Source organism: Lampris incognitus, chromosome 2, assembly GCF_029633865.1.
Source record: "Lampris incognitus isolate fLamInc1 chromosome 2, fLamInc1.hap2, whole genome shotgun sequence".
Classification (NCBI taxonomy): Eukaryota; Metazoa; Chordata; class Actinopteri; order Lampriformes; family Lampridae; genus Lampris; species Lampris incognitus.
In genome coordinates this window covers 95093948-95116830 of record NC_079212.1, presented here as the reverse complement: position 1 = coordinate 95116830, position 22883 = coordinate 95093948, and the positions used below count along the sequence as shown (strand labels likewise).

At 46.0% G+C, this 22883-nt stretch overlaps 1 protein-coding gene across 7 annotated transcripts in view; it reads left to right on the top strand.

Annotated features, from left to right (window-relative positions):
- The window catches only part of cadpsb (Ca2+-dependent activator protein for secretion b), a 95233-nt gene that overhangs the window by 67789 nt on the left and 4561 nt on the right, over positions 1 to 22883 (top strand). The window contains exons 13-29 of one of the 7 annotated variants that reach the window (XM_056275511.1): positions 663 to 799; positions 1357 to 1544; positions 2418 to 2519; positions 2626 to 2689; positions 3893 to 4016; positions 5459 to 5527; positions 6462 to 6494; positions 9345 to 9451; positions 12872 to 13028; positions 13147 to 13288; positions 18370 to 18531; positions 20020 to 20175; positions 20309 to 20456; positions 20562 to 20636; positions 20765 to 20848; positions 21008 to 21040; positions 21503 to 21610. In XM_056275511.1, the coding sequence (XP_056131486.1) occupies positions 663 to 799; positions 1357 to 1544; positions 2418 to 2519; positions 2626 to 2689; positions 3893 to 4016; positions 5459 to 5527; positions 6462 to 6494; positions 9345 to 9451; positions 12872 to 13028; positions 13147 to 13288; positions 18370 to 18531; positions 20020 to 20175; positions 20309 to 20456; positions 20562 to 20636; positions 20765 to 20848; positions 21008 to 21040; positions 21503 to 21610 (1889 nt within the window). Of the gene's footprint in view, positions 1 to 662; positions 800 to 1356; positions 1545 to 2417; positions 2520 to 2625; positions 2690 to 3892; positions 4032 to 5458; positions 5528 to 6461; positions 6495 to 9341; positions 9452 to 10700; positions 10710 to 12871; positions 13029 to 13146; positions 13289 to 18369; positions 18532 to 20019; positions 20176 to 20308; positions 20457 to 20561; positions 20637 to 20764; positions 20849 to 21007; positions 21041 to 21502; positions 21611 to 22883 lie in introns of all 7 variants that reach the window. The other 6 variants (XM_056275512.1, XM_056275513.1, XM_056275514.1 and 3 more) reach the window with 6 other exon arrangements.

Sequence of the window (22883 nt, the reverse complement as noted above, 5' to 3'; positions counted from 1 at the left end):
TAAAATGCTTTTTAATGAAGACAATAAAAGTCTCCGTACGTTACATTCTGTAGTCTTAAATTGGTGCGGCGCTTTTTTACTGTATGAAAAAGCAACGTGCCCACGTTAACCCCCGAGACGACTATTTTCTTTTGTCCTCTCTTTTTTTCAGCACACGTCTCATCATTTGTCAGGAACTGAGTGACATTCACCAACCAACCGCGAATGGCAGAATCTATTGAACACACGAATAAGAAAGCATCGTATTTCACCTTACCAGTACTCTGAAAAATATGTTCCAAATCTATACATGTTCATACCCCAACAGAACAGGGGATATGATATGCTTACCAAAGAAACAAAAAATACAACAACAAAAAAACCCCCCAAAAAACTGAATGCATGCACATAAGCATGCATCTGCCCCACCGAGCTTAGCTTCAGACCCACAGAAATTATCTTCCAACACAGCAGGTCGATTGCACTCTGTCTGACATAATGCAAGTTGACAATGTAAGCTGTAAGTGTTTATAATTTGCCCTAGAAGTAGGCAGAGCTCCCCCCTACCCCCAGTGTCGTTGTGCTGTGATGAAAGTTAAAGGCATGCTCTTTGCCTCTGTGCCTCACCGGTGTCTTCTCCTCTGCATCGTATATCCTCTCCCCCTGTACCGTTGGTTGGATAGACGCAGACAGAGCTCAGAAGCATGGCATGGATGAGTTTATCTCCGCTAACCCCTGTAGCTTTGACCACGCCTCGCTGTTTGAGATGGTACAGCGACTCACGTTGGACCACAGGCTCAATGACACCTTCTGCTGTTTGGTGAGTGTCATACGATCTGTTCTCTGTCTCGTAGCTGATAGGCCGTACACACATTCAAAGGTTGTGGAGATGATAAAACTCGGGGCATCCGGGGGGCGTGGCGGTCTATTCTGTTGCCTACCGACACAGGGATCGCCGGATCGAATCCCCGTGTTCCGGTTTGGTCGGGCGTCCCTTCAGACACAATTGGCCGTCTCTGCGGGTGGGAAGCTGGATGTGGGTATGTGTCCTGGTCACTGCACTAGCGCCTCCTCTGGTCAGTTGGAGCGCCTGTTCGGGAGGGAGGGGGAACTGGGGGGAATAACGTGATCCTCCCACGTGCTACGTCCCCCTGGTGAAACTCCTCACTGTCAGGTGAAAAGAAGCGGCTGGCGACTCCACATGTATCAGAGGAGGCATGTGGTAGTCCGCAGCCCTCCCCGGATCGGCAGAGGGAGGTGGAGCAGCAACCGGGACAGCTCGGAAGAATGGGGTAATTGGCCAAGTACAACTGGGGGGGAAAGGGGGGAAAAAAGATGCAACTCCCATCTCTATCTTTTTTTCTTGCCGTCGTTTAGGGATGGTTCAGCCCGGGCCAAGTGTTTGTCCTGGATGAGTACTGTTCCAGGAATGGGGTTCGGGGTTGTCACAGGCACCTGTGCTACCTACGCGATCTACTGGAGAGAGCAGACAACGGGGCCATGATCGACCCCACCCTTTTACACTACAGCTTCGCTTTTTGCGCCTCCCACGTGCACGGGAACAGGTGGGCATTCATTCCATTTAAACACCACCCCGCTTCACGGTAGTCTTTAGAGACGTGGTGGAACGATGCTTCCTGCAGACTTCTTTGGGTGGGAATATCTCGTTAACGGCGTTGAGACCTTGTAGCCGACAACAGTGAAGGCCTCAGAGGCAAAGTGAGGGCCTCATTAGACAGGATAAGGGAAACACTGCAGCTCAACATTACATCTCCATTACCACTGGGAATGAAAAGAAGGGTGCACACCACCCATAGCCAGATCCTAAACACCTTATGCCGCTGTCTCATTTTTTACATCGCTGAAACTTTGTCATCTTTTTTTTCTTTTGTTTTTAACTTTCTGTTGTCAATTATGGTCATAATTTTGTTTTTGTTGTGTTGTTAATCAATTACATCATTCTTTGTTTTTGTCTTCTTTTTTTTACCCCTTTCTTTTCTCCTTATCCTTTGTTGCCATAGTCTCATATTGTCCAAATTATTCATCCTCCTATGCACCCCCTTAAAGTCAGAGAGGGCAGCAATTACAGGGGGCCACTGACGGGGTGTGAGGGCCTGTGGTCCCTAGAGAGCCCCCCGAGCCCCAAGCCCGACACGGCCTCTAAACGGCTGTGCAAATTCAAGTTTAGAAAGGGAAGGGATCCCAAAATTCGGCTCCTCCGACAGCCCAAAAGGTGAGACACTGTCAGTTGTTTGTATGTGTGAGTTAAAAAAAAAAGTGTGGAGTTTAATCTCGCACACAAGTTGTAGTGGTCAGTTCATGGGGAGTTTCCGCCCCCCCTGCATTGGGCCTGTTTGACTCAATGGAGAGGATGCTTTAGCTGAACATGTGCAAAATGCTATTGGATGTGCTAATGCTAACGGGTGTGTCCTTCTCAGGCCGGACGGGTTGAGCACAGTGAAAGTGGATGAGAAGGAACGCTTTGAGGAAATCAAAGAGCGGTTGCGTGTGTTACTGGAAAACCAGATCGTACATTTCAGGTGACTTCAGCTACCGACACTGCACATCACCTCACGTAGCGGGAGAGGGCGACTCCTGCTGTTTCTGACTCCTCTCTAATCCTTGTTTATATGTTTTTCCTTTTAGATATTGTTTCCCCTTTGGTCGTCCTGAGGGTGCATTAAAAGCCACTTTATCCTTGCTGGAGAGGGTTTGTAAATCATAACAAAAACAGCTTTTCATAGTCTACGCAAGTCGAAGAAGGTTGAATCAGTTCATCTGGATGTAATGTTTATTGACGGATAACGTTTCATCACTCAACTAAGTCACATCTTAGTGGGCGGCATGGTGGCGCAGTGGTTAGCGCCGTCACCTCACAGCAAGAACATCCCGGGTTCGAACCCCGGGGTTGTCCGACCATGGGGGTCATCCCAGGTCGTCCTCTGTGTGGAGTTTGCATGTTCTCCCCGTGTCTGCGGTGGGTTTTCTCCGGGTGCTCCGGTTTCCCCCACCGTTAAAAGGAACATGCATGTTAGGGTTAGTACTCCTGCCTGTGCCCCTGACCGAGGCATGACAAGACGAACTGGAGTTGGTCCCCGGGTGCTGCACGGCGGCTGCCCACTGCTCCTAGCTATGTACTATTCACAAATGATTAGGGAATGTTATAATCACAGCATTGTAAGACATTGCAATCAGAGCACTGCAACATTCCCCAATCCTCTGTGAATAGGACACATGGTCTTTGAAGCTCTAATTAATGGTCACACCCATATTTGCATATGAAACGCGTCATTGGTTTCAGTCGTTATGCAACTGTATTGTACTGTATTGTTTATAAGGGTTGGGGATACCTGCAGTCAGTTTAGACTGAAGATGTCACTTAGATGGGCAGCGTGGTGGCGCAGTGGTTAGCACGGTCGCCTCACAGCAAAAAGGTTCTGGGTTCGAGCCCCGGGGTAGTCCAACCTCGGTGGGTCGTCCCGGGTCGTCTTCTGTGTGGAGTTTGCATGTTCTCCCCGTGTCTGCGTGGGCTTCCTTCGGGGGGCTCCGGTTTCCTCCCACAGTCCAAAGACATGTAGGTCAGGGGAATCGGCCATACTAAATTGTCCCCAGGTGTCAGCCCTGTGATGGCCTGGCGGCCTGTCCAGGGTGTCTCCCCGCCTGCCGCCCAATGACTGCTGGGATAGGCTCCAGCATCCCTGCGACCCTGAGAGCAGGATAAGTGGTTCCGATAATGGATGGAAGGATTTCACTTAGATGAGTGAGGAAAGGTATCTGTCTAGAAACATTGTATCTAGATGAACTGGTTCAACCTTCTTTGGTGTTCTGACCTGGATTATTGAACATCTGTGCAAGTGCAGCAGTGATTTAATGAAATCAGATGACATGCTTTCCTTTGCACCGGACTTTCTAGGTCCTGATGAAGGATATCGTGACCCCAGTTCCACAAGAGGACGTGAAAGGAGTTATTCGCAAATGTTTGGAGCAGGCCGCTCAGCTCAACTATCAGCGGATCACAGAATATGCGAAAATTGAAGGTAACCAGAGAGATGCATGGCCGAGGCATCGCCAATACCTGGCACGGCCACCGAATCAATGCTGGGGAGATTTTCCTTTATTCATTCATTTTGATTTTGTTTTCTGGCAATACCAGTAATACATCAAACTGGCAAGAAGCGGTTTGCAAATGGTATGGTCACGGTTTTGTTGTCAGATTGGCACCCTCACTTATATGAAAACTGACTGTGTGAAATGAAAGTCCGAGGTATTCCCATTTGAATTCTACTCTGAAACACAGGAATTAACACGCAGCGTCCTGTAAACCTCAGTTATCCCTCAACCATGAGATTGCACGTCCCGCTGTATGTCTTTATAGATGTTCAACACACTTGGTATACAGTATAACTGTGTCTCTACCCCAAAGATATTTGTGATGTCCCAAATTGTTTGTGACAGGCTGTTGGTCAGTTTTATTTTTTGTCCTAGTCCAATAACTCTCTCCTTTGTTCCAGGCCTGCTTTAGCTCTGTGGTGTTGTGTAGGTCAAGTTGGCTTTTGTGTAGAGGTGTGTGAGTAAAAATGCATTCAAATCCAAAGCCCTGAAATCTGTTGCTGTGCTGGTATCTCACAACGCCTTGACTATTCAGCTTGTTTGGTATCCCGGCCTCTGGGTCATCATGACCGGACTGTCCATTTTAACTGAGCGTCCTCTCCGACTCCCATCTTACTGCTGTTGCAAGCTCCCCCTCCCCTTCTGCCTTACTTCTTAACCCCCCCCCCATTCTACAAACTGACTCGGCCCCCACCCCCACCCCCCTCTGAACCCCCTTTGCAATAGCAACCTTCCCTCTGTTTAATCTTCTTGTTCAACACCCGACTGTCTGATCTGTCCTTTCCTCTTTTCTGCAGCTGTCAGCTTTGCCACAGTTATCACTTTGATGAAATTGTGTGATATGTGGCCTTTAAGCCAATGCAAAGGGATGCTGGGATTGATCAACTGCAAACCAGCGCTAGTCTCTCCTGCATGTGCTTAAAGACATAATAAGAATGTCTTTCTTTAGCGGCATAAATTGCATAGTGGGAATTAAAACTAAATGAACTGCACAAGACTAATTTGCAAGACTGGTTAATGTGTTATGCTCTTGTGCCTGTTAGTCCATTCTCCTAGTGTTATATTCATTAGCTGGCACATTTACATATTTTACATGCTAATATATGGTTTATGCCTCTAAAGAAATTTCTTAGGGTGCCAAAGATACTAAGGTACCCAACCTTACTATCTTGCCATGCGAACTTTCCGCTGTCCTAGTGATGATTGGGTCCAAAACAAACCATAGTAAACTCGCCACTTTGTCACTGGGGTCTCCTTCCCAACCCAATACCATATTCACCTGGACAGCCCCTCTTCCCATCAGCCTCTGACCTCTCGGCTTTCCAACCTCTGATCCCACCCTCTTGCATGCCCCGATCCTCTTTTGTAGGGAAAAAGAGGGAAATGTTTGAGCACCCTGTCTACTGCTTGGCGTCACAAGTGATGGATTTAACCATCCGTGAGTACCTTCATCATCCTCTCCCTTGTGTCTCCTTTCCCCTTTGTTCAAACACTCTTTCGCCTCATCCTCCTACCCCCTCCCCCTCTCATCTTTTCCTCAGAGATGTCACTCCTGCCATGCTTTTTTTGTTGTTGTTGTTGTTTTTATCACTGGCTATGTCTTGTGAGAGTGACTGGGGAGAGCACTAGTCAGGAGATCTGAGTGCCATCACCGAACTGGGCGGGGAATTTGACAGCACCGTCTGTTTGTGATGGACATGAATGAGCGGTCTGGTCTGTAAGCTTCTTTCTTTTGGTTGGATGCCCATCCCTTTTGACTTGAATGCAGTTTTATATTGTTGTCTCCTGCAGTCATCCAGTCCAATCACGTGTCCGTGCTTTGCTGTGTGTCGGCAGGTAGGCTTTGTTATGTTCCACCATGACGCCAGCAACAGCGGATGTGGAACAGGGGTGCGGGCGGGGGGATGGGGGGGTAGGTTGTGTTTGTCCAAAAAAAAAAAAAAAAATGTCCTGCATCTTACGTTGGTTCGACTCAAGTCACCCAGTACATCTTGTCTCTGATCCTCAACGCTGCCGTGTGCCCTGACTGTCTTTGGTGGTCTCAGCCTTGTGTGTTTGTTAACAGAACATCTCGTTGTCGCTTTTCTTTCATTTCCAGCGTTCCACAGGCTGACGTCTCCGTGTTGTTTTACTTAACCGTGTGTCTGTGACGTCTGTCTGTTGCCTAGAAACCGCACAGCCCGGAGCCAAAAGCCCTCCAGCAGATCCTCTCAGTGGGTCAGATGGCGATGAATTAACAGCTGCGCCGCTTTCTCCCCCCCCACCCCACCCAACCCACCCCGCCCCCCAACATGAAAATAACCATAGACGATGTCGATACTAAACATCTCCTCTTTATTTTTTTTCTCCTCTCTCCTCTTTCCTCGCCGAAGTTGAGAAAGGTCAAAAGGATCAGAAGGATCCAGGTGAACCCATGTTTAACTTGTGGCGTGGCCACAGCGCACACATACACAGTCCTAACACACGCACGCACACACACACACACACACACACACACACACACACACACTGCATAGCAACCTTTGATTCCACCCAGGCATTATTAACCCATGCATGTACAACATAGTACACACACAGTACATCGTTCACGTATTTATACACGCTAATCCATTCATCAGAGCTCCCGGATGCCCCCGCATGCTTTGAGCGAGCGCTTGTTTTTTAAATAAATCAGTTCCGAGAGGTTGTATTGCTTTATATCGATGCGGCTGGTCGGTTCATCTCGGTTCTGCAGCAGTCTCAACTGCACATTTCCATCGGCTAGAATAACGTCCCTCACATGTTACCTGAAAAAGACTTTTGAAATATAAGAAAGTAAAGCGATACAATCTCTTATAATACACATAACAGCTAGTTCTGCCTATGTGTGACAGTAAAACATGATAGAGGTGCGCCCACAAAATAGGGCTACCGTTGTTTTACCCTGGTCATCAAACGTAAGACACATTTGTACATATTACCCGCCAAACATCATTTTGATCGTAATGAAGTCACTTCGTACTATCGTTTCATTAGCGAGAGACCCCATTAGCCATTAGCTGTTTGCAAACAGTGCAGTTTCTTGTTTTAATTGCCCAAAGCATCATTTAAGCTACCTTATGTAGTGTTTAATTATCATGTCTGACCGGTCTCATTTATTTATTTATTTATTATTTTTTCCACTTTTGTACTTGGCTAACTACCCTATTTTCCAAGTCGTCCCAGTCGCTGCTCCACCCGCTCTGCCAACCCGGGGAGGGCTGCAGACTACCACATGCCTCCTCCGATACATGTGGAGCCGCCAGCCGCTTCTTTTCCCCTGACGGTGAGGAGTTTCGCCAGGGGGACGTAAGCGCATGGGAGGATCACTCCATTCCCCCCAGTCCCCCCTCCCTCCCTCCTGAACAGGCGCCCGAACTGACCAGAGGAGGCGCTAGTGCAGCGAGCAGGACACATACCCATGTCCGGCTTCCCACCCGCAGACACGGCCAGTTGTGTCTGTAGGGAAGTAACACGGCGATTCGAACTGGCGATCCCCGTGTTGGTGCTGACTGGTCTTATGGGCCACGGTGCTCCTCTGCAAGGCGTTGTCGCACGGTGTCCACACCTTTCACACCGATTTTCCTGCTTAAAGGACAAACCTGCCCACCGAGGCTGCAACCCTGATGCAGATCCATTTGGCCCACCCAACTGACCTTGAAGACTTTAACTCCCTTTTTCTTTTTTATGATTTTAAGTATAATCCTGGCTCCTTAGACTTCTCTCTGCAGAAGCTGTTGTGGACACACATTAAAAAGCCATCTATTGATAAACCATAAAGAGCCATAAAACCATAAACTTAAAACGCCTAGTTGAACAGAAACTCTCAGTCTTTTCAATACCGATGACCTGAAAACTGATATGAAGACCCCCGAGCACACTCTGAAACCTGTCAGTATTCACCAGTACCGTCCTTCTGGTTTATGTAGTGTATTACATGTGCTTTTAATTTCTAATCTATGTAGCCATTCAGTTACATGTTGAATTATATACCCATCACCCACCCATCTTATACTGTAATGTTTTGATGATGTCATTTCACCACATCCACCTGTCTCGTAGTCCATCTTGTACTCAGATGACGAACGCCATCCTATTACAGGTTAATCTCATGTATGTCTGCCAGTTTTAGAGAGGGCCAGGGCAGTTTGTGTGGCACATTGTGAATGATGGCTTGTGTACACTGTAAAATATTCATTAAGACTTCGTCTAACATTACTCAGGCACATTATTTTGCTTATTAGTCACAATAAGCACCATTTTTGAGAATTAATGTGAAATTTGGGTTGCAAAAATAACTCAACATTGAATCAAACAGCTACACTCTTGATAGAAATGAGGGTCTTTTTCAGATGATTTTATTATTTTCAAAATAGTTGCAGTAAAGAGCATTCATTTTTTGTTTTGTGAATTAGTTTTGATAAAACATGGAAAAATACTTCAAGACAGCTTAGAATTGATTTTTGACAAATGTGTACAAAGTGAAGGAAAACCCAAGATTAAGTAGAATAACCTCTGAAATGTTTGTACCTTCTCGTTAATGCCCATTTTCATATGATGGAGTCAGGCTTACTTTTCAGTCACGAATGACACTTTTTCATCATAAATGGCATAAGAAATAAGTCTTTTGAAAAAAATGCAAAAAAAAAATGTCCTCGATGACCAATGACAATAAAATTCAAGCAACCAATTTATAGAAATATAAAAACAGAAAAAAAAGAATTATTTTTACAGTGTACCTTAACTCAGGTTTATAATGGTTTACATGGAGCCAGTTCACGTGTGTGTGTGTGTGTGTGTGTGTGTGTGTGTGTGTGTGTGTGTGTGTGTGTGTGTTTATTGCCACATTACAAGCCATTCCCAGAGCCATGGTATTCTTACAAGTTTAAATTCCCCACAAAGAATCAATTTTAGTTTGGCTCTGCATCATGAAACTCAAAAGACACACACACACACACACACACACACACACACACACACACACACACACACACACACACACACACACACACACACACATATATATATAAAACTTGTGTTTTTGTGAATCTGGTGTGAGCACATCATGATTCATTATTCCAGTTTAGGGACTATATTTATACATTTCAGGGCCTATGTGAAACAGTCCAACTTATAGATGAGGGAAATGTTAGAAGAAGAAAAAAAAACTACTTCTTGGCGTCCGTCTGTGTGCCTCACTAACCGCTCATCCTCTCACCCTCAACCTTTTGTCTCAGAGAACGTAGGCCGCTTAGTCACGCCTGCCAAAAAGCTGGAGGAAACCATTCGCCTGGCGGAGTTAGTCATAGAGGTCCTCCAGCAGAACCAGGAGCACCATGCGGAGGTGAGTGGGAACCCTCTTCCTCCTCCCCTCCTCAGGCCACTCTCCCCCGTTTTACTCTTCGCTCTTTTATCTCGCCCCGCCAAACCCGAAAAAAGACTTGTTTTCATTCTACGTCTCCAGTAAATAAAGAAAAAAAACTTTCAAAGATGGATTTAATTTAGAAACCCGCTAATTAGAGTCGGACAGAGGAGAAAAAAAACCTCTAGTGTACACAGCTCCCCCCTCTAATTCATAATTCATGGCTCAGTGGTGCAACGTTATGTAAGCCATTGACTGCCTTGAAAAAATAATATTCCATTGAAGTTAGTATATTTTTACACATGTATGTATGTGTAAACATATGAAGTACAGATGTAAAGTTAGATGTAGGTCACTCATAGCAAATGCATGCGCATTAAATTCCACCTTGATATATGAAATACGTAAGATACCAAATATAGTATTCAATTGAGGAAAAGCTCTGCTTCTGTCTTTACCGACACGAATGCCAACGGTAGACTGGCCCTCTCGTTAAGCTGCAGTTTGCCACCGCGACCTGCAGGCTGACAGAGAGACGCGAGGAGCATGTGTGGATGTGTAGAGCTGGAGGTGGTCCAGTGGGACCATAGCGTGTCCAGACCAAGCAGATTTACTGTATCTTTCTGAATATGCTTGACAGGCGGCAGTCACAAGTTCTGGAGATCAATCGGTACAGTATTATTATTTCTCTTTTTCTTCAGTCCCCCCCCATCATAAACCTCCCTGTATCGCATGTCCGCCACCAGAGACGAGAAGACTCTCCTAGGCAGAAACAGAGTAGGGACCTGGATAGCGGCGGGTGGGCTTGCAGGCATACAAGTGAGAGCGTGCTCAGTGTAGTCTCAAGGCTCTGTATGTAGCTTGCGCAACATGTTGTGATCATATAGCATGCTCATCGGGCCATGGGAAATCTTCCTTTTTTCTCCCAAGCATGCTGGACTGATAAATTCCCCAAAGTATGCTCCATATGTGTCCCTTTGGACCTTCTATCCACCATGAACATTTGTTTCCCCCTCCATCCAGCAAGTAAAGTTCACAGTTCACACCCGTTTAAGCATTATTCCCCAGCTTCCCCCTCTTCCATCCCTTTGGTTTCTAGTTCGAGCTTCTAATAGGAGCTTCTAAGCTTCATAAAAGTAAACAATAACAACAACAAATGCCTCAAAGATATTTTATTGTTCTGTACGTCTTGCTGTGTCCCTGCTCATATGATTGGCGACTGTCCAAGCAGGGGAAAGAGGTATGTAGTGAAGTTGAATGACAGACCCCCCCCCCCAGACCCCTATATAATGGTTTGTGCATGTCCTATACTGTAGATGACACCATGCCCTCCCCCTCCCCTCCCCCCGCCACCCTCCAAACTCCAGCATCAGCATCGTCCCTCAGGACGGCTGCTTTGGCAACTGTTGCCGTGCAACAGCGCAGTCGCGTGTTTGGCTGAGCAGCTGGCGTGCAGCAGTGTCCCGGGTCTTCTGTTTGTCCTTTAACCTTCGACAAAGGATGGGGGCCCACTTTTGCCTGTCTACCTTTGCCCGTTTGTCCCTTGTCTACATGGTCCCCCCCCCCCCCCCGTAGCCCACCCTTTTCCTTAAACGCACACTATCTCTCCTTGAATGTGATGGAGAAGAGCTTTGTTTGTTGCCTGTTGCTCAGACACTAGCACCGTCAAGCATCGTACAGTAAAAGTTAGGGGGGTCGACAGGTAAGTAGACGGGTAAGTAAGGCTTTGACAGCCACCCTGATGGTTAACTGCAGAGGACTGATGACATGATATGACAACGAAGCATGTGGCATAATGAGAAAGATTAAGCTTCTCTCCATATACCCCGCCCCCTTTGGATTTGGCAACATGTCAGTTTTGAATGATGAGCAAAACGTGTCAGGCCAAGACTGCCAGCAAAGCGGCACCCCCGGCTTTCAAGGGTGCGAAAGTGCTGAGTTTTCTGAGTGTGCAAAACGGACATTTCTTCGCAATTATTGGAGAACGCCAGAGGTGCTGCGTGCTGCAGTCTTCGGTGTGTCCAGACGGCAAGCTGCATGTGTCACATTCACATCTCGTGGGTGTATTGGGGTGTCGGTGATGTGAATGGTGGAACCCTCAACTCCTAGCTTAACAGCAAAGCATGCAGGGAGTTCCACATTTGCATGAGAATAGCACCACTCCTTTGAATCTGTAAAAAAAAATAGCCATGGCTATAACAAGCATCGCACTTTGACCACTAATTTATCTGTTTGTTTGTTTGTTTTTTTACTTTATGGCCAGACATAGACTGCCAAGTGAAGACGATACTTGTCTTCGAAGTCCTAATTGTTAGGAGATGATGACTGATTTCTTCTTAGAGCACCCGGTGGTTACACACACACACACACACACACACACACACACACACACACACACACACACACACGTAGATACAAACAGACACACTCACATTCTTGTACTTCTATCTTTGTGAAGACTGCTGATTGACTATATTCTTTCCATCCATCCATCCATCCATTATCCAAACCGCTGATCCTGCTCTCAGGGTCACGGGGATGCTGGAGCCTATCCCAGCAGTCATTAGGCAGCAGGTGGGGAGACACCCTGGACAGGCCACCAGGCCATCACAGCCCCCCCCCCCCACACACACACACACACACAAACACACACACACACACCTAGGGACAATTTAGTATGGCCGATTCACCTTATCTACATGTCTTTGGACTGTGGGAGGAAGTAGGTGATGGTGGCTAACTCGTCTTCAGTGTCCAAGGAGAATGATGTTATCTACTCAGCTCCCATCCCATCCATCAGCTAGCAGGAAAACATGGCAGAGAGCGGTGCCTCTACCACCAGAACTACATGCCTGCAGAACTACAACCCTTACGCTAACCTCAGCCTAATTCTAACCCTGACCCTAAAACAAAGCCGTAACCCTAAAATAGACCCTTAAAGAGGTGAAGACTGGCCAAAGTGTCCTCACTTTGCAAAAATGTCCTCAGTCTGATTGGTTAAAAACTCAAAGTGGTCCTCAGAAAGATAGAAGTACAAGAACATACACACACATACAAACGTTCAAACATTCAGACACACAACGGTGTGCCGGCGTGGATAGTGTAGCCCCTGCCTTTGCATATACTATACCTGTGTTTGAAAGGATATACTTCTCATATAATTCTGTTATTCCTATTCCCCAAAAATGAATAAATCTCTTTCATGGCTAAGAAGAATTGTCATAACGAAAGGCAAAATGTATATTTGAATGCAGACATCTGGTGGTATTTCCTTTCAAACATGATGAGCTGTAGTCGGTTTTGCTCCTTCTGTAGCTTTCCTACCCGTGTCTTCTAGTTGTGTTGCTCAAGGAGGCCTTGTTCACCTTCCTATGCCCCCCCCCCCCCCCCGTGTCTCTCTAGGCCTTCGCATGGTGGACAGACCTCATGGTGGAGCACGCAGAAAACTTCCTGGCCCTCTACGCTGTTGACATGGATGCCGCACTGGAAATCCAGTCTCCAGAGAGCTGGGACAGCTTCCCCCTCTTCCAGCTGCTCAACGACTTCCTCCGGGCAGACTGTAAGCCCCTCCTGATGCCGTCCGCACCTTCCCCAGACACCCTGCTAGCCTGTGAACAGCCTTCGTTCCCGTATCACTTCATAACTTCTCTTTTGTCTCTGTTCTCTTTCCAACCCAGATCATCTGTGCAACGGAAAGTTCCACAAACACCTCCAGGATCTGTACGCTCCTCTGGTGGTTAGATATGTGGATCTGATGGAGTCCTCCATCGCACAGTCAATTCACAGGGGCTTTGAGCGCGAGTCATGGGAGCCTGTAAAGTAAGGAGCCTTCCTCTCAGTAGCTGAGCTGTAGGATGGTTTGGAGATGCCGGGCTTTTTTCCCAGATGACTGACACACTTCTGGCGAGCTCTGAAACCGGGAGAGCAGCTTCACTTCTCACTCAGTATAGGACCACATGACTCAAAGAAATCAGCTGCAGAATCTCGTGTTCTTCTTAATTGGAAATGTTGCTGAATGATATTGGGGAAAAAACTGACATCGCAATATATTTTTTACAGTTCCCTTATTTCACCAGATGTAGCTGGTACAGATACAGCTTTTAACTTCACTCGCCCCATTTGGAAAGAATGTATTACTCTACCCATGATCAGAGAGGTGTTAGGAAACAAGGCGGAGGTTCAATTCTCTGGTTGACTCAACATGACGCCCCTGTATTCAGTTAATATTCACCCATTAATCCAGGCTCATCCACAAGCAACACATCATGCACTTCGTAACTTTAAAGAGGAGTATTGGATGTGGGCGAGTTAAAGAGGGGTGGTGTGTAGAAAGGATCCAGGAGGCTTCATATCACCGTCCCCCAGCTCAACATATTACACTACACTTAAAGCTGCAATATCACTAAAGGGAATTAACATGAAAAAAAGTAGGTCATTTAAGATTTTAGTGCAAAAGAGCAAGAGCAAACCTCCTGATTTATAAAATTATTTTAAATGACCTAAAATAGAAACCAAATAAACAGCAGCTATACATCAGTTCCCTGAGTGGTTTTTACAAAAATAAATAAAATAGATCATATCAAAGAAGGTTGAATCAGTTCATCTGGATACAACGTTTACTGACAGATACTTTTCATCACTCATCTAAGCGACCTCTTCAGTCTAAACTGACTGCAGGTATCCCCACCCTTATACAGTGGCATAACGACCAAAACCAACGACCAGTTTCATATGTAAATATATAGATATGACCATTAACTAAAGTAACATTCGCCATGTGTACTATTCACAGAGGATTAGGTAATGTTTGTACTCACAGCATTGTAAGATGGCGACAGATGTACTCTTAGCCCCCCCCCCCCCCAGTTTAGGGATGGCCATTCCCTCTTTCATAGATGGCCTCTTTGACTCCCCCTTCAAACCAGCATTCCTCCCTATCAAGGATGCGCACATCCTCATCCTTGAAAGAGTGGCCACTGGCCTGTAGATGGGTGTAGACTGTGAGTCCTGGCCTGATGTGTTAGCTCTCCTGTGTTGTGCCATCCTCTTGGCCAGCGTCTGTTTAGTTTCCCCCAATGTACAAGTCACGGCAATCCTCCTGACATTTACCAGCATACACTACATTGCACTGTTTGTGCCGGGGAAGCCGACCCTTGGGGGAAAAACCAACTTCTGGCACAGCGTGTTTTGGGGTTTGAAAGCAACTGAGACGCAGTATTTTGAAAATGCACATCTCAACTTTTCCGACATGCCCACTCCCATCAGCAATCAGATGTCCCCATCACCAATTGCAATTTCACAATCTAAGAAGACTAAGAAAGTCTAAGAAGGCTGTGAAAAATTACAGGTTAGCTTTCTTAGACTGTGAAATTGCAATTGGTGACGGGGGACATTTGATTGTTGATGTTTACCGCAAACCAACACAGATTGATCAGCACTTAAGGTTCGACTCTCATCATCCACTGCAGCACAAACTAGGAGTCATCAGGACGCTGTACCACCAAGCTGACAACATCCCCACTGACACAGCAGTCAGGGAAGGGAAGAAATCCCATATTAAACAGACCCTGGTTAATTGTGGTTATCCTAACTGGGCATTTGTCGAAGCCAGGAAGACGCCCAAACAGTGCACCAGCTGATCGAAGAGAGGAGAAGGACAACAGCTGCCTAAGTGTAAACCAGTGGTGATTCCATATGTGGTGGGAGTGTAGGAAAAGTTGAGACACATATTTTCAAAACAATGCGTCCAGTTGCTTTCAAACCCCAAAAAACGCTGCGCCAGAACTTGATCCACCCCAAGGGTCAGGTCCCCCGGCACAAACAGAGCAATATAGTGTACGCTGTTAAATGCCAGGAGGATTGCAGTGTCTTGTACATTGGGGAAACTAAACAGATGCTGGCACAACACAGGACAGCTAACACGTCAGGCCAGGACTCCACAGTCTACACCATCTACAGGCCAGTGGCCACTCTTTTTCAAGGATGAGGCTGTGCACATCCTTGATAGAAGGAACGCTGGTTTGAATGGGGAGTCAAAGAGGCCATCTATGTGAAGAGGGAAGGACCATCCCTGAACCGAGGGGGAGGCCTAAGAGTACATACAGTGCTGCTTGAAAGTATGTGAACCCCTTGAGCAGTTTAGATGTTTCTGTTGTTTTACCATGATTTTCTTATTTTACCATCACTAGTTTTTATATATGAAATGTCAGATATATGTTTATCAATTGCATCTACTTGTTTAGTGGGACTTGTTTAAGTAGCCCAAAAGCTACATGAAACATGGAATTAGGGTATGTGCAAAAGTAAGTGAACCCCCAGCTGCATTGGTTAAGTCAAGCAGGTAACAGACTTAGGTGAAACACATTTGGGTGCTTAATTAATCATTTAAGCAGACCAATGAAATTAGACATCCTTGGGAAAGGGTTTGGCCTGCACTAATTAAAAGAGAGAGGAAACCAACCAAACCACTGTGGTCCCATACAAATCAACAATGCCGAGAGCAAAGGTGATATCCGAGGACATGAAGAAGAGGGTAGTGACAGCCCATCAGTCTGGGGAGGGCTATAAGACTATCTCCAAAAGATTCCAGCTCCATCCATCCACTGTAAGACATATAATTTACAAATGGACGGCCTTCAACATGACAGCAACTCTGCCTAGAAGTGGACGCCCATCAAAACTATCACCCAGAAGCACCAGAAAAATAATACATCAGGTAAAGGCCAACCCACACATCACCTCTAGAGAGTTGCAGACCTCTCTGGTAGCATCTGGGACAAATGTGCATGCGTCTACAATCAGACGAAAATTGAATAGCCATGACATTCATGGGAGGGTTGCTAGAAGGAAGCCTCTGCTCTCAAAAAAGAACAAAACTGCCCGTTTCAACTTTGCCAGAGAGCACTTGGACAAACCAGAGGCCTTCTGGAAGTCCATTCTCTGGACAGATGAGTCCAAAATAGAATTATTTGGTCACAATCAAAACCGACATGTTTGGAGAAAAGCCAACACTGCATATGAAGAAAAGAACCTCCTCCCAACAGTGAAGCATGGTGGTGCAAATGTGAAGGTCTGGGGCTGCTTTTCTGCTTCTGGACCTGGATGACTCCATATTATCCAAGGAACCATGAATTCTCCGACATATCAACAAATTCTTGACCAGAATCTCCTGCCATCAGCCAGGGAGTTGAAGCTGGGACGAAAATGGATTGTGCAACAAGACAATGACCCAAAGCATTCCAGTAAAACTACAAAGGCATGGCTTCAGAGAAAGGGGATTCGTACTCTGGATTGGCCCAGTCAAAGTCCGGACCTTAATCCAATTGAAATGTTGTGGCGAGACCTGAAGAAGTTGGCACATACCAGATGTCCCTCCAACCTCTCTCAACTGGCTGAGTTCTGCAAGGAGGAGTGGGCAAAAATCCCCATAAGCAGATGCGAGTGACTGGTTAGTGGTTACAGAAGACGTTTGGTTGAAGTAATGGCTGCAAAAGGAGGAGCCACAAGCTACTAATACAAGGGTTCACATACTTTTGCACATGTTAAATTTTCAGTTTTTGTGAAATAAACCACCTTTGTTGAATTAAATAATGAAAATATATCACTTTTTGTGTGTGTGTCTATTATTTGGAAGGTGTGCTTTACAAATTGGGATTTGGATGTATGTGTAATAAGCTTATTTTAATGTTTTTTATAAAAACAGTGACCCTGTCTGGAGGGTTCACAAACTTTCAAGCGGCACTGTATGTCGCCATCTTACAATGCTGTGATTGCAATCATTCCCAAATCCTCTGTGAATAGTACACATGGCCACTGTAACTCTACTTAATAGTCACGCCCATATTTGCATATGAAACTGGTCATTGGTTTCTGTCGTTATGCCACTGTATTGTTTATAAGTGTGGGGGTACCTGCAGTCAGTTCAGACTGAAGAGGTCACTTAGATGAGTGATGAAATGTATCTGTCACCTGGATTATTGCGCATGCATCATGGTTTGTACTGTCTATTTTGTCTTGATAGATGCTCAGTAATCCAGGTAAGAAAATCAAAGAAGGTTGAATCATTTCATCTGGATACAACGTTTATCAACAGATACATATTGGTCAATAAACTTTGTATCCAGATGAAGTGATTCAACCTTCTTTGATGGTACGAACCACTTTTAAGTGGCCTTGCTAGCAGTTTTCATTCTACGAAGCAGTAACAGCATTTTAGCACGACGTAGATTGTGTCCTTTGCAGTGGGACCATTGCACATGTGTACATTATAGTGTTAACACAACATATTGTTCAGCCCTAATAGGAATTGTCTTATTTACTGGATTATCAGTAAACCTGTCATGTGCAGTGCATATGTCATACTAATGTTTTTTTCCACACAGTGGAAACCAAAGGTCAGGCCTTAGATCTCTATTAATTTCGTTCCGTGAACTAACCCTCATAATGTCTGCTTTGACACACTGCCGGGGAGAGATGTTCTCCACTTTATTGTGTTGCTCAGTTTTTACTTTTTCGTTCCTGATATTGCTATTTCTCATGGCTTCCAAACGTATGCATTCCCATTGTTTATTGAATGGTTCAAGCAAAAGAGATTTGTTTTCTCATGGTCATAATTTCTAATTGTGCTTTGAATAATTATGTTGCTTCTTCACTTTATTTGATAGTGGATGTATCTCTCTTGATTTGTCCTTTCTTCGGGTCTTTTCTGTACATGTTCTATCTCTAGAAATTAGCTTTGTCCTCGTCTACATATACTATGTTTATGTCTTTTCCTGTGTTTAGGTTTTCCTCTTCTTTTTTTTTGGGTGTTGATAAGTGTTACATGGCTTTCTGCAGCTTCCACATTACCACTGTTATGGATTCCTTTGTTTTTTTTTTCTTTTTGTCTGTCTTTTCTGCAGGAGTTTAACAAGTAATCTGCCCAATGTGAACCTACCAAATGTGAACCTCCAAATTCCCAAAGTACCAAATCTGCCAGTGCCAGTAGCAGGACTATCAGTTAACCTTCCACAAATGCCTAGCTTTTCTACCCCGTCATGGATGGCTGCTATTTATGACTCTGAGTGTGTATTCAACAAGTTCACCCTAGAATTTAATGCACAAGCAGAGACCGCCTTGGTATGAATATGCTGCTAGCTCAAAACCACTTAACATTGATAATGACTATGTTCACCCGTGACTGACGTGGCTCTCCAAAACATGGGTTACCACCTTGAATTGGGATTAAAAAAAATAAAATTACGAGTTACATTTTGTGTCAAAACGTTATTGATACCTTTCATGTTCATGCCAAGAGGTCTGTGTGAGGTGTTAGAGTAGGTGGAGTTGTGCTTCTGAAATGAGAGGCTGAACCCTCTCATTTATCTCAACATGCATGCTGTTGAGCTGAGGTGCACAGATACAGGCCAAGCCCAATCTGTTTCTCAGAGGCTATTTGGTGGGTTGCTATGCAGGTTGTGACCCCCTCACCCCCCCACCCCCATCCAGCCACCCCACCAACCCCGAAAACATTTGAAATTATTGGCCAAATCTTTTTTCTTTCTGCTCAAGGAGTGCCTCTCCAGCTTCATCTTACAGAATAGATATTTGCCGTGGTGATTTTTACAAGCAATCATTGCAAACCCTCGGATGTTTCTCTGGTCCGCCGTGCTTAAATCCCCAGCCTGTAGTCTTGATTTGGAGGGTTTTTCAGGACATCGGAGGGGATGGGATGGACAGTCTGTGCCGTCTCCATCAAGCTGCTAATCAGCTGGTGCACTGTTTGCTTTTTGCTCTGAAGCATCAAGTTCTTCATTGCATCTGGCGTTTAACACAATGGAGACCCCCTCGCTCCTGTGCATCTTTTTGTATCCCCCCCTTCCTTCCTCCATGTCCTCTCTGCATCCCTTCCCCTCTGAGCTCTATTTAGGAAGGCAGCCCCCCCCCACCCCCACCCCACAACGGTCTGCATGGTGTGTTTGACAGTTACTCCAGGGTCCCCACCAGCCTGGGGACATGGACGTTGAGAGAGGGCCTGTCATGGTGGTGGTGGGGTCTATCTGTGATTACGGAAAGCAATTTGGAAGTCCATTTCAAAACAGAGACGGGGCATGAATGCAGTTTTTACATGCCCTCCCTCACTTCTCCATTCCCCTTTCCTCTGTCTTAACACAGTGTAGTCGATGCTGTATCTGGAGTGACTTACCTGCATGTGCCCACTTCACACCAAGGTCAATAATCATACTCTACAGCATGGTTATTGATTTGTTACAAAAAACCCATTCTGCTTTTTTTTCCACCCATACACTGACCGTCTAAAAAAAGAAGAAAAAATTACCATGACCAAAAATTGTAAATGGTGTTGTGAGAGACATTTGGACGGACCAGTCAGTCAGTGTATGGTCAGAGATAAAATAGCTCTGTTGAGGTGTGGAGGAACACCATACTCCTCTGCCCCTATTCAACAAACCCCACTCCCCCCAACCTCGTCCCATTCTGCACCCACTCAGTTCAGCCGGGATGAGTTGAGTCGTGTCCTCTTACTTCTCTGTGTGTGTTTGGCTCGATGGCAGTAACGGCTCTGGGACGTCGGAGGACCTCTTCTGGAAGCTAGACGCCCTGCAGACGTTCATCAGAGACCTGCACTGGCCCGAAGAGGAGTTTGCCAAGCACCTAGAGAGCCGCATTAAGCTCATGTCCAGCGACATGATAGAGAACTGCGTCAAGCGGTGTGTCTGTCTGTGTGTGTGTGTGTGTGTGTGTGTGTGTGTGTGTGTGTGTGTGTGTTGGGGGCGGGGGGGGCACATTTTACCATGCCATATTGTGATTTCTCGCTCAGCAACGTTTTTAACTGTGTTGCAGCACAAGGATGGCGTTTGAGTCCAAGCTGGCGAAAAGCAGCAGGTCCACAGACTTTCGCATTTCCCCGACAATATGCACCATGTTCAATGTGATGGTGGACGCCAAGGACCAGTCAGCTAAACTGTGTGCGATGGAGATGGGCCAAGAGGTACACGCCTTGCCAAGAACACATGGCGAAAATATGTTCGTGTTTTGTATCGAGAAAATGAAGTTGACAAACTGACTTATGCTGTGCCATGCTCCCGTTTTCCAGAAGCAGTACCATTCTCAGATCGACGAATTAATTGAGGAAAGTGTGAAGGACATGATCCAGCTTCTGGTAGCAAAGGTATACTTTCTGATACTGCAGGAGTGCTTGTGATGTATTCACACATCCCACACACAGCAGCTCCAGGGAGTGGTGTCGAACCATCAAAAGTTGCAGTTTTATGATGTTTGTTTACTGCTATTTCTCAGTTTGTCGTCATTCTGGAGAGCGTCCTGGCCAAGATTTCCAGATATGATGAGGGCACTCTCTTCTCCTCCTTCCTCTCTTTCACGGTGAGATCAGACGCCTCTGTTTGCATCCTCACATGGGCTCAGTGTCCTTGACACATTTGGACACTTCTGTAGTACGAATGTAATGATGAATACGCCCTTCTATCACCTCTCAACCTGTGCGGTAACACTTTTCTTCTTCTTCTTTTTTTGTAAATGCAGGTAAAAGCTGCTTCAAAATATGTGGATGTACCGGTAAATATATTTCATTTACACCATCTGCATGTGTGTGTGTGTGTGTGTGTGTGTGTGTGTGTGTGTGTGTGTGTGTGTGTGGACCGCTGACGTGAGGGGTGATTAATGTCAATGCCCACCTTATTGCATGTTGAGAGAGAGAGAAAGAGAGAGAGGGAGTGAGCGAGCGAGAGAGAGGGAGAGAGAGAGGGAGCGAGAGAGAGAGAGAGAGAGAGAGAGAGAGAGAGAGGGAGGGAGGGAGAGAGCGTGAGAGAGAGCACATGTGGATGTTTAAACTCAGCTCTTTTAGATCATTTTTGATAATTCACTGTTGTCTTTGCTAGAATAATGTGTTCTAGTGTGTTTTAGCGCTACACCTTCAAGTTGAACCTGTGACCCTGAATGTTCTTGATCATGTAGTGGTGAACGCTGGCTCCTCTGAGCGCAGAGCCACCCATGTTGTCTGTTTATGCTGTTTTGCAGAAACCCGGGATGGACGTGGCTGACGGCTACGTGACCTTTGTGCGCCACTCTCAGGACATGCTGCGTGATAAGGTCAATGAGGAGGTGTATATAGAAAGGTTATTTGATGTAAGTAAAAATGCCATTACCTCCTCACCAAAAAGGGAGGGACTTTGCAGAATGTGGCAAAACAACAGAGCAGAGAGGGATAAGTCCCATTTTGAGGCCAGGGGTCGAACAGGCCCGGCTGGTTTTCGACTTCTTTTGACTTTTCCTTTGTCTCGCTCTGTCTCTTCTCTCTAAATCCTAGCTGCTGCCCTCTGTATTCTGGTGTGCATTGCACAGTGCTTTTGGACCTTTGCATATGAAGTCGCTATTGTTTAAAACCAAAGAGTCCACAAAAGCACCTTCAACAAGGATTATTTAAAGCAGTGCTCTCTGATCAATACCGGATTATGTGCAGAGGACAAATAGCGCTACTGCATATGAATGTTTCCATCTCTTTGGTTAACCACGTGCTTTGGGGGGGGGGGGGTCAACAAGTGAGTAGCTCCATCCTGCATCATTAAGTCAGCCACGTGGTGACACCGAGTCCCCTGCCCGTCCCGGACCGGCAGGATGCGCCGGGTATTTGCGGTTCACTCCATTGACGGGCCGTAAATGCTGGGTGCATGCTGCACCGCTGGACGGGCCGGGACTATTTTGGCAGCGCCGATGCGGGACGCCGGCATGCTGCATGCACACGGTCTAACGTGGGGGGGGGGGTTACGAGAGAGAGAGCACTGTCTTACACAACATAATCCTAACGGGATGCATTTGAAGTAATGTGTCCTTCATGTGTGAGTTGACCTACACATACTGCTGTGATGTGCCCGCCTCATATCGCTCAGAAGCAAATTGTGCAGACCTGTGTCTTCACAGGTGTGTGTGTGTGTGTGTGATGGCTTTGTGTGTTTGAGAGGTATGCCGTCCCCGTGTGGCAGTGGTTGTGTGTATTGTACGTTTTGAAAGGTACTGAAGCGTGTGTCGCAGGCCCACATGTTTGTGTGTTGGCTGTAGATTTTCAAGGGTGTGCACTCTTGTGCTTCAGTAAATATGATTTTGTGTGTTTTTGGGGTGATGTGCAACTCTGTTGTGTAGTGTGTTGGCTTTGAGCTCCACGTCGGTTGTCCCGTCTCCTTGTGTGCCATCAGTGCTCCTGTGTGGAGTGTCCTTATCTGTCCTCTGTGTGGTCACAAAGTGCATTGAACCCCACGCAGGACTTCCACGCTAAAACTGTTCTTAAAATGTCTCAAGATGTGAGTGTTTCAGTTCTTAATAGTAGTCCAGACATATTTCAGTTTCAGGACGTCTCGATGTTTTGTTTCTTTTCATAATTCCTATGCATCTCCATCCATCTACC